General features: G+C 35.3%; 1 protein-coding gene across 1 annotated transcript in view; it reads left to right on the forward strand.

The window, feature by feature from the left end:
* LOC144441309 (hemicentin-1-like) overlaps positions 1-12,465 on the forward strand; it is an 80,626-nt gene that overhangs the window by 12,806 nt on the left and 55,355 nt on the right. The window contains exons 2-5 of the mRNA XM_078130866.1: positions 4,835-5,064; positions 7,006-7,128; positions 10,883-11,054; positions 11,793-12,017. Coding sequence (XP_077986992.1) covers positions 4,835-5,064; positions 7,006-7,128; positions 10,883-11,054; positions 11,793-12,017 — 750 coding nt within the window. The remainder of the gene's footprint in view (positions 1-4,834; positions 5,065-7,005; positions 7,129-10,882; positions 11,055-11,792; positions 12,018-12,465) is intronic.

The following is a 12,465-nucleotide window of genomic DNA, read 5'->3' on the forward strand; positions in this document are numbered from 1 at the left end:
AAACATCTGCTTGTCGATCCTGATTGACTAGTACACATTTTCAACAACCTTCTTTGTATACACTTATGCAAAGTGATTCCTCAAAAATACTATAATCTGACCTAATTCCAAGGAACACACACTGTATTTGCTATGGACCATAAAGTTATGTATGTCATATGAAACCAACTCATTTTCTAATTGTATTCTTTTCCCAGGGAAGTTTATTTTCACTTCTAACAGTAGAGTGTCATATGTAAATAAATATCCTGTTTTGATAACAGAAATCCAATCCATACATTGTACTTATCACAGCTTGATAATTTTATATACTTACCAGAGTGTGATAATTTTACTGATGTTTAATAATATTACAACGATCTATGGATGTAATGATTTTTTCCTTCCTTGACTCACCGTCAGTTCATTCCCTTTTCCAAGCCTGTCTACATAATGGACCTGTGATTCTAATTTGCTCTTCACTGTCCATTTGTTCTAGTGTCATTGTCAGTGTGTGAATTTAGCCATACCCCAATGGCTGTTATCAGAATGCCAATTTGTAGAAAGGTACATCATATTAGCCTATATGTAAATTGTGTAGGTGTTAACTCCTATGTTCATCTTACATAGTGACTTCATTTGAATAATCAAAATCTGACTCGGCGTTATCACTCCCACTGTGACCAATCGATTTGAACACATATTTTTTATATTTTCAACTTACTATAATGGTGTGACATTGATACTATTGCAAGTGGATAGTGAAATGTAAAGCAAAATAACAGATCTGTGATGTAGACAGGATAGGCTTTGCCAAATTGTCCTTATCACTAGCTTTATAGGCTTGTTCACATTGGCACGCTAAGCTAGAACAAAAATAGAAGTGTGAACAGTTCCTGAGTTTGTTCATGGCCTGGGGCTTTGACAGGTTTTTGTGAAGAGGTGGTTCAAGCCTAGACAAAAGTTTGTCTAAGACTAAAATTAGTTTGCTCATGATGTATGAATGTAATTAATCATTTGTCATTAATGTGGAAATCAGCATTGACTTATACAATACAATGCATATTATACCTTTGGCTTGCCTGTTAACATTAAGTATTAAGAGTTGCTTCAAATGTTTCACTTACTGCTTGTAATGTTATCATTGGCAACAATTATCCAACCCCCCCCCCCCAACCCCCAACAGTTATCAGCATACCTTTTTGTAAATATTTACATAATATTGGCTATATGTAAAGTATGTCATTCTTGTGATCACCTCAGTGAAGGGCACATTTACATAATGACTTCATTTGAATATATTAGTCAAGTAGGCTGATGTACGTTATCACTCACCACTGTAACCAATCAGTTTGAGTGTAATTTTCAAACCACATTAATTGGTTGCTGTTAACAGCATTACAAGCAGTTACTGAGATACCAAAGCAAAATCCACAACTCATGAAGCAAACAGGCTTATTGTCTCACAATCAACACAAGCAAGGAGACTCTTAGTAAGATTGATAGTATCAAATACAACCACAATGCTACTCAGATTATAAATCATAAAACCTGTCAGACATGAAGTCCTGTGGATGAAATATTTTGTAAATAATCACGAAACCAACATATAAACATTATTTTACTTGATACCCCAAGTAGTTTAAAGCCTATCAGAACTTGACTCTGTTCCAATTATGGTAGTTTCTGGTGAGATTTATAGCAACCAGATGTTGAGATCTAAGGAAGTGTGGGTGTAACTATAGAAACAGCATGATGACCTGTGCAGTGGTCTAGATTTTATCATGTTTTAAAAAATATTTGATTACCAGAATAGCCTACAAGTTGAATTTTGTTGTCAGAATAGCATTTTGATTTTGATTGTTGTGAACTAGTTATTCTTGACAATATGTCTATAATTTCAAGCAATGACATTTGCCTAGCCAAGAGATGGTGTTAATATCGCAAGAAGCTCTGGTGTATATACTGTAGTATATACTGTAGTAACGGTCTTTGCTACCATTTTCCCAATAGGCAGTCAACATTGTGTATTTGAATAATGCCCACGCTATGTGTAGCCATATTGAAGGTATTGCCTGGATCAGGGAAATGTTGGTCAATAATTTATATTCATGAGCATTGGTATTCATTAAGTTGATAATAAGGAATAGAACTGTCAATTTTAGGCTACATGAAATATATAATTTATGTATGCATACTTCAAAGCACATTAAATTTATAATGATAATTATATTAATGATCTTTTATTTGTCCAAATGTTGTTAAATGTTGTCTGTCTCTTTACAGTAGGCATTCAGGTTACATCCAGTTAAATGTTCTCTACACCTTTACAGGAGGCATTCAATTTAAATCTGGTCTACTATAGTGTATTTTGGTCACAAAATGAGTAAACATGACTACATATGATGTTATGAACTTGCCAATGAATCGTAGGACCATATTGAACACATATTGCCTGGCCATGAGGCTTTGGCCGAGGGAAATAGCATGTGATTCTGGTAACTCACAGTCCTCGGGTGTAATGAACGGGTGCTATAGCCCGAATATAGGCCAGGCAATATGTGTTTTATAATATACCTCATGCTGTGAACTCGCGGTGGCAGACGACATCGTCAGAAGCTGCCATTTTGATCTGCTGTGAACGCGTGGTGGTCACGTGACCATGTAAAAGTTGATGGAACTATTTCCCTAGGGAAATAGTCATTCTATTTTCCTATCACGTGACTGATTCTAGCGAATCATGGCACAGCATTATCACTAGGTATATTATAATTCAGATTAACAGCACAATAAATGTGGTGTTAGGGGCTATATCTATGAACAACAGAAGACTTGTTTACATCAAGGAGTTGTGCTGTGGTGTTTGACACACTAGTACAATGTGAGAATGATCAGTAGCTGGCCATCTCACTGATTACTATACCAGTACTGTCTAAATATTGACATACACAGTTCATATTGTAGAAACATGTAGAAGAGTTGCAGGCTTATTTGTATAGAGGCTAACTGATATCTAAATCTGAAATCTGCCCCTGCCACCATCACTGAATGGGCTCTGATCCAATACATTTCACATATGTTGGCTCAGATATGAAGTACATGTATTGCATCTGACATCTTGTTTTCATCCTGAATATTTTACACTTAACATACTCTAATCCCTAAATGAAAGTGCAGTAAAGTTGGTTAATCCTGTGGGATTCATTATGTGTATGAAATAAATAAATATTACATGTAAAGTTGCACTTGTCAGTCCAACCAAAGATTATATTTTCCATATTTTAACTATCAGAAATTATTAAACAAGAGTCATGGTGATTTAGCTTCCCTGTTAGCTAATACTTGGTTACTCATACAAATAGATGGTACAAGATATGCAAGTTTTACCAGCTTTCCTTCCTCTGTAACCGGAGTTCCTAAACCGTAGCAAAAAATAAAGATCATAATTTTTTCCATCCAATACTGCATCAATGGCAACCTATGCAGTTGTAGTAAATGTTCATTACTACAGTTCCCTCCTCTGTTCCAGAGTTTAAATCTTAGCAAAACATTGAATTGAAGTCTCCAAAAATAAAAACAAACATGTATTTAATTTCAAATTGTACAACTGAGGTTGAAACCAAAATAGTATTTAATGGTATTTACGTTATTTAGTCAAGAGTACATCACATATTTTGTTAAATCTGGCATATAGACATCTGACTTTGATCTGATAACAGTTTCTAGTTAGAAAAACAACTCATTTTAGTAGCTGTATGGTACCTACAGAGCATCTAGAATGCATGACTAGAGATACACAGTGTCTGATAGATACATGTACATATATAACCCCCATGACCTAAAATGGAATGTTATGATTGAAAAACATCAAAGTAAACTATATGTAAGTCTGCTTGATACCAATATTGTTCTCTGCAGTCAGTCCAGTAGGGGTTCAATGACCATATGGTTGGCAAGAAACCCTTGAACTTGATGTCAGAATACCGTTAACCATGAGATTGCCTCCTGTTGCTGTATCAAAGGCCATGCTTGCATGTAAAAGTAAAACATGGCTTCCTTGTCCTTGAATTAGACATATTATTGTAGTTCCAAACTCAGAACATATACTGTTTATGTAAGATATTTTGGCTTTATCACACACTAATTCTTCAGTACATTTAGTTGTTTTACAGACAAAAAAGCCTTGTTCATTTCACTGGAAAGACCAAATGTTTGGCAATATATTGATGATTGTGATTAAAAAGATGATACCTTTCTAAGAGATCGTAATAGAACAATGATACAAAAAGGATGGTCAAATAATAAGTAAATACTTGTAATTCTTTACAAAATCTTGGTATATTGATATCGATGTATATTGTTAGTGTTTGGGAGTAATATATTTAAAAGCATTTATTCACTATTGAAGTCAGAGTAGACAGTTCATAACTAGATATTATTCTACAACATTTTTCCTGGTTCAGACAAGGAAAATATTAGCGATCTAAGGGGCCTTGTCATTATGAGTCACTAGCATTTCCAGCTGAATGAAAAAAAATGTTGAATTATAATTACACCCCCCTCCCTCCCCACAAGTGTTTCTGAATTTCTGAAAAAATAGGAAAAATAATGGCGCTTTGTAATGTTTTGACTCATATTTTGAGCACTATGGAAGCAGTGATGTAGCCACAGGCTGTCATCGACATAGAATGACCAGGGTATATAATCCATAGTTTCTTTTCAAAGCCAATAACTTGGCTTGTACATAACATAGTATAATAATTATTGTTGGTCTATTGGTCACCATAGGTGTATGGCTTTACAAAACAAATGTGTACCAATAATCTAATTGACAATTATTTATTACCTATTTCAGAAATTGGACCAGTGACAATCACAACAGATCCAGAGTATTTCAAGAGACAGCTACGTGATCTATATGTCCAAGGTGGTGGAGATTGTCCTGAAATGAGTATAGGTGCAATAGAAGAAGCCTTGAAGATCAGCTTACCAAGTTCCTTCATTTACGTCTTTACAGATGCCAGATCCAAAGATTTTAATGTCACAGATAGTGTACTGAAATTGATCCAAGAGAAACAGAGTCAGGTGAGAACATTGCATCATTGTAAACTCAAATGTCCTCATTGTGGTGTAGTAGAAGTTTGAACGAGAGGGATACATTTTCTGTGAGAGCTAAAATATGTCTCTTGCTTGCAACAGTGAGCACTGTTTTGCACAGCATTATGAAAGTTTTAAGTTAGTGAATTGTATGACCAATTCCTATCAAGCTAGTACCATATTGCCCAAGAATCATTTCCTGTGTACTAGCTTGGTGTCAATGTAATGTTACATGTAACAGTGAGCTAACTAGGTGCTTATTATGTCTGACTTGTGCAGGTATTCATAACCCTCCCAGTTTGTACATGCTGTTGAGGTGTCAGTGCCAGCCTTGTGTAAGCACTGAGTCAGATGCCAGCTATTAAACTTAAAGTCAGAAAACAATTCTTGAGCTTTGCTGTGTACAAATAATTTCAACCATACATGTGTAAGAAAGAATTTTCTGGTTGTTGAATTTCCCTGCATGCATTTATAAGGCCCTTGACATTGACTTTCAATATAAAATTTCAAAATCACCAATATATCACAAGCCTCTGCAGCTGTCTTCCTGCGTTGTACAGCATTCTTTGCAATACACATTCCAATAACTTGAACTTCCTCAAATTCATAGTCTGACCAAATTGTCATAACGTAAAAAAAAACATAGTTTGTTCCATGGTTTATTCTTATTACTGTATGTTTTAAATTTATTTCTATCTCAGAGTTTGTATCAATTACTAACTACTGTGAAAATGACAGAATGTCATTTGTAATGTGTTCAGACTTGCTACCAAGTATTGATTTTCAAGAACCAATGCCATGTACAGTATATAGATGCTACATACTATTATTTAGAGTGTCTGCAAGATGATATACTGTACTTGTAACATGAAACTGTTTACAGGAGCAGCTAAGAGTATAACATGTTATTCTATACTTTGCTATTTCCGTCTAGCTAAAAAACAATTTAAACGTAGAATTAGTTAACAAAGAGTGTTCTGCAAGCATGTATGTGTTCTCCCATTCATTGCTCATATGGAGCGTCAAATTAAAGGTATTTAGAGTAAGTGAAATTAGAGGATGTATTGTACATTGTGTAGGAATGGGTAAACAGCGAAGATTAATTGCACTGTATTAAAGTAAGACAGAATAGCAGTGCAAGTGTTTACCTGTTTGGTCCAATGCTTGTGTCAATACATATGTAATATGTATCCACGTGATGAATGGTCTTCTGTACAGAATGGGCAAATTTTTAAAGTCTTGTTTAATTTTGAGTGTGTCAAGAAAAGGAAATCATACAATGTTTAGAAAATACAACTAGGACTGTTGAGATCACAGGTGTGTACCCACAGAAATATTCAGAATATTTTGTTGATGTAAAAGGACCTGGTTTACTTTTATGCTATTTTCCAAAAATAATGATCTATTTGTCAGTCACTTTCTACTGTTTGTCAAGGCTATGTTCTTTGGTTGACTAAATATTGCAGCTTTTGGGAATATATATGATACGTTAATGAAAAATGACAATAAAGTGATCATGCCCAGAAGGTCAATATGCTCTCTTTCGTATGTTTGTTACATGGACAGAGACAACTAATTAATGTTTTGTTCTACTGTTTATCAAAGTTTTGTTCTTCTGTTTATCAAGGAAATTATTACAGCTTTGGGGAAGATATGTTTAGGGAAGATTTTCATGAAAAATGAGAATAATTTATAAAAGTCATCATGCCCAGAAGGTCAATATGTTAACTTCTCTTTCCTATGTTTGGTACATGGACAAAGACAACTAATTAATGTAATTAATGCACACCATGGAATGTAGTCAGTTTTTTCTACTGTTTGTCAAGGCTAATAAAATATTTTTGATTTATTAAATATTGATACCTATATATAAAATGTTAATGAAGTGATTAGAGTTGATATAATGTGTTTTGTCCATTTTTGTTTCAGGTTGTATTTGTTATGACAGGAGACTGTGGAAATACAAGTCATGAAGGTTTCCAGGTATACCAAAGAATTGCCACAACTAGCTCAGGACAGTTGTTTATGCTGAACAAATCAGATGTAGATGAGGTAAGTTTTTAATTTTAGGTAGCCAGGGTGTACGGCACCAGCACAATGTAACCACTTGCCCAGGGCCACAGAAATACAAGCTATGAGGTTTCCAGGTGCATCAAAGAATAGAAACTACTAGCAACTACTAACTCAGGACATGTTCAGTGTATGTTGAACAAATGAGATTTAATGTACAAGACCGAGTTTCCGTATATACCAGTGCAAGAAAACTACCAGCTCAGGACCTTGGAAATACTTAACATGGAGAGTTGTACTTGGATAAATTAATCATAACTACTACTGGTTCAGGGCTGTTCTGAATAAGTCTGTTTTAGATTAGTCGTATACTAAAACTAACTTGGAAACTCTGTGTATCTAATGCAGACAAGGGTAAGTTTTCACATTTGTTGATGACAAATTTTTTGACAAGAGAATCTGACAATTCAAGTGAAATTCCCAAATACGTAGGTTATTATTATCACTAAGACTAGCCAGTGAGAGAATTTATAGGGATTGCATAGTTTGTGTTTCAGTAGAGAATAAGTGGAAGCATGTACATATAAAAATGACAATGTGCTTCCATGTAGAGTACCGGTAGTTGAAAACAGATTGATATCTGCTTTCATGAAAACATGTCATTGCCCTTCAGCTGATGTTACACTATTGGCAAATGAGTAGTGTCGTTATACTTTTAAGTAGGGTGGTATTCACATATGAAGGTTAGAAGGCCAATAGTATCATCACCTGGGACCATTCTGGTAGAAGTATCATGGCCTTTCCTTTCAGACCTGCCCTTGTATGTCCTTCTTGCAATGAGATCACAAGACCTTTTAACTGCTGTTCAATATTTTCTGTCTTTCCATTTGGCAGTCAATATCTCAATTGTTCTGGGGGGTTGAATGGGAAAGGGCAGCACACAGCACTGAACCATTGCATTTACGTGTTTAATGTATATATTACAATGCACGTTTTGCTGAAACAGGTCCAGCCTAAAGACCATAAAGACATACATAAAATTGAATCTTGATATATAATCATAGTTGTAGTACAGCACAAAAAGACCTTGGCTTGTTCACCCGAAGGCTGAATGCAATATATCTATGATTGAAGCTAATCACTTGGCAAATTGAGGTTATTATTTTACTCTTTAGATAACAACACTTTTATTGTTAAATCACTCAATGGTTTTGATCCTGAAATATATATGTTTAAATACAATCTTTGGCAAGCACTATGTTTTTGCTCTGTTGTGTGTTATCAGTGTCATTTTACCAGGGTTCCCCACCAAAATTACGGTGTAATGTATGGGAAACTATGTAAGTTTTACCATATTCCCCCTTTCTGTTATCGGGATTCCCCAGCCTCAGCAAAAACATTGAAGGGGTATGCTCAGCTATTCTGAGTTCTATCCTTTGTTAGGTTTTTATCCTATCTTAGGCTTGGGATACGTTTAGGATGTGTCATATGTCACATCTATTTAGACCAAAGGGGCATATAATATTCCTGTGATAAAATATCAGATATGATAAAAGGAAAATGAGTGACATAAGGGGCCTTTGTCACTATGAGTCGCTAAACGAGTAGTGACAACACTTAGGTCACAAGTATTTTCTGACTGAATGAAGAAAAATATTGGAGAATAACGTAATATACTTTTTGACTCATATTTCAAACACAACAGAACCAGTGACATAGATGTGCATTGTCGTGACATAGAACAACCAGGGTATAAATTCCATATTTTGGGTTTATGCATGGTAATACCTTATATATGTAGCATAACATATTTCTCTTTAGATGACTGTAAGATGGTAAGTAATAAGACATTAATAATCAAACAAGGATGTAGAACCATGAATTGTGTAAGATACCATTTGACATTTTGATGAGTTTAGGGGTGAAATATTGAGACATGTAACATATAGAGAAGCTCTCAAGTTAACCCAGTTTAGTGAAGTTGTTTATCTCAAAGGAGGTAACATAAAAATCAACATTATATTATTAAAATAAACATTGGAAATAGGTCTCATGCCATAGTGTTGAATGTTATCATTTCAAAGGACCAACGCAAATTATACTTGCTAGAATTTAAACTGTTAGAATTATCTACATTTTCAGGCAACATTAACAAATTATTATGCCTTACCCTCTTATAATAGTACAAATGCACAAGGATAAACAAGCAAGAAATATCTTTGTTAGTTGAACAGATTCCTTAAGATCAAAAGTATATGTGATTGAGTGGTCTCAGCTGATTGGTCCAGACATTGACCTGGTGATTGTGTACATATATTGTGAGATTGGATGATTGGTTGACATGTTGATTGACCAGGTGTTCACTTGTGTATTAATATAAATAAGATTGATTTATTATAACCAAGTGATCACTTATGTATTACATGTAATGTAAGATCAGGAGGACGTTTATCTGCGATTGGATCCTTAGGTTCAAACATCGACAGTCTCATAGTAGAGTATTATATGTATTACAAGACTGGTAGAATGGCAATTTAATGGGTGTTGTCAACTCTCATAACTTGTAAGTTGTGTATGTGATAGACAACATGTACAATACAGGCTCATTTGTTGGGTTGAGCCAAGTACACCAGAATTCAGTGTCTATCCACATGCTCATGATCATTTATAAAACAGTTTGAAGTGCATTCCAAACAAAAGAGGGTCACTGATTCTATGAGATGCAGACATACCCCATGTGATTGTGTCATTTGTCAAGGATGCTTGGAAAGAAAGAAAGAGTTGTGTGCATGGTAGTGATTTATTATAAACAGGTGTCAGAATTCTTGCTGCCTGTTACTGTGTCCTCATAAAGTATTGACATTCATCTGTTGGGTGTAAAACAATCTGGATACTACAGTGAAGGAGTGAAATTTACAGGATAGAGTATTGTAAACAAAGGATGTGAATATATAGTATAAAGATTTCACTACCGGTGGTTTGACTTTTGGTGCATTGTGATAAAGCCAACAGAAATAAAACTCTTCTTCTGCAGTCAATTTCCTGCAAAGGAACAAAAGCACTTGTTTTGAAAGCGTAAGGTCTTTGGCCTCAGAAACACTGACATCAATTTGAAAACTCACAGTGTAATGTGACTATAATCACATTTCTGAGAGTAGTTACAGATGTCTGTTGTACAAATTAAAGGCATATGGCATAAAGTAGTGTTATATAGTCCTCTGGTACTATCCAAACTACTAGTATATTAAGACATCATGCTAACAAAGTTCTACTGAGAAAGTTCATGAAAGTCTATACGTTCAGCAAGTAAAGTAATAAACAGTGACATTTATGCTGATAGCAAAGTAATCAACAGTCCATTGTTCAATCTCACTTCAGTGTTAAGTCTGATTTTCATCATGCATGACTTTGTTATGAGCTCTTAATCCAAGCTGTCTTGTTATCTGCAGGCACTAGGCAAGACAGGGAATGTTGTAGAGTGAATTATTGTAGATTAAGTATTATTATAGACTGACTGACTGACCGTATCTACCCGCCTACCTACTTATACCTACCTACCAACTTCCTTGCATCCCCACCTACCTACCTACCTACCTACCTACTTACCTACTTCCTTGCCTACCAGTTTAAATACATGTACTTAGTACATACTGAATCTACAAGAATAGTAATGACTTACACACATTTCATTCAGTTTTCAAAACATTGATGAAAAGATACTAGAAATGAGTAAAAAGTTCATAAAATACAGAAGTTGTCTCTTACATGTATATATTTCTTGTACTTGTACTTGTAGGTGTTGAATTTTGTGCGTCTATCAATCGCATCTAGGAAAGTGCAGCTGATTACAGTGGATTATGATTATGAGGGAACCTCGCTTCATACACTACCAATTGACCAAGCTTTAAAAGAGTTTACAGTATCTGTCAGTGGTGACAATCCATCCATTATGTTGGAGGATCCAATGGGTAAGGTGTCTTTTCTGTCTGTCAGGCCATCCATTCACTCACTCACTTGCTCAATCATTCATTCAGTCAGCCAACCCGCCAGCCAAGAAGTGAGAAAGTAAGGGGTAAGACAATCTTGATCAATAGCCAGCCAACCTGCCATGCATCCATCCTATCCCAGCTATCTATCCATCTGCCTGTCCATCCATCCAGCCAGCCTACCATCCAGTCATCCAGCCATCAATCCAGCCATTTCACTTTCCAGCCAGCCTTTCAGCTTCCATCCATCTCACTATCCATTCAGTCATCCATCCATCCATCCATTCGTCCATCCCACTGTCCATCCATCCTGCCATCCATCTATTTGTACAACTAAACATCTTTTTTGTATGCATGTTTTGACTTTGACCATCCTCCTAAATACGGATAGCAAAGTCGTAGTGTTACTATTAGAATAATGATACAAATTTTCAAAAGTGCCTCTGCACAGTGAATTTTGTGGTCATAACATCATTCAATTATCACCCTCAGTACAAACCTATAATAGACCAATGTCCATGTATAACTCATCAACTTCCTGGGAGCATGTGTATGTACCAATTTTAATCGTGTTTTTATGAAGTATTGAATTTATTGAGACTGATCCAGCTTATGTATCTTTCAAAATGTTGAATCCATTACAAGTAGATGTAAAATGTAAATACCTGTCATGTAAGATTAAGCCAATTTATCTCAATTCTAACTTTCTCTTTTCCAAAGGGAGAAAAATGACAAAGGAAAATGGACTTCTTGAACTGTTAAAGATTAACAATGTTTATGTGGTGTCAGTCAAGAAACCGAAACCGGGGTTATGGAAATTAACGGCAACAAGTCAGTCCAAACATCAAGTCAGAGTAACAGGAGTCAGTACACTAGATTTCATCCCAGGATACTCTAAAAAACCAGTGTACCACATAGACCATACAAGTCGTAGACCTATTGTAGGTAAGTCCATAGTTATGTAGAGTTCTCCCTGAATTAATTAACAAAGGGGGGGGGGGGGGGGGGGGGTGATGTGGGGACCAAGCCCTCTTTTAATCTCTGGGTATTGAACTGTAAATTTAACTGTAAATTTTTATTCAGACCTTTCCATACATTCTGTGCTCATCACTATCATTAGTTATGGACTCCAATAAAGGACCATACCTCCGTTTATCCCCGGAGGAAGGTTACAGAAATACATAATAACGAATAAAGGAGGTCATGTGAGCCCAAAGCAAACAACAGTAAGACATAAATATGTAAAAAGACTACAATGCACAACAAAAAGAAAATTAGATACTGCCCTGATCCTGAAACAATTTATTATGGATTTTGTAGTCGTCACTACAATAGTTTTATCTATACTTGACATAATTACGGTGAACTTAATCTCATCATCCTTATCTATAAA

The sequence above is a fragment of the Glandiceps talaboti genome, chromosome 10 (genome assembly GCF_964340395.1).
Source record: "Glandiceps talaboti chromosome 10, keGlaTala1.1, whole genome shotgun sequence".
Taxonomy (NCBI): domain Eukaryota; kingdom Metazoa; phylum Hemichordata; class Enteropneusta; family Spengelidae; genus Glandiceps; species Glandiceps talaboti.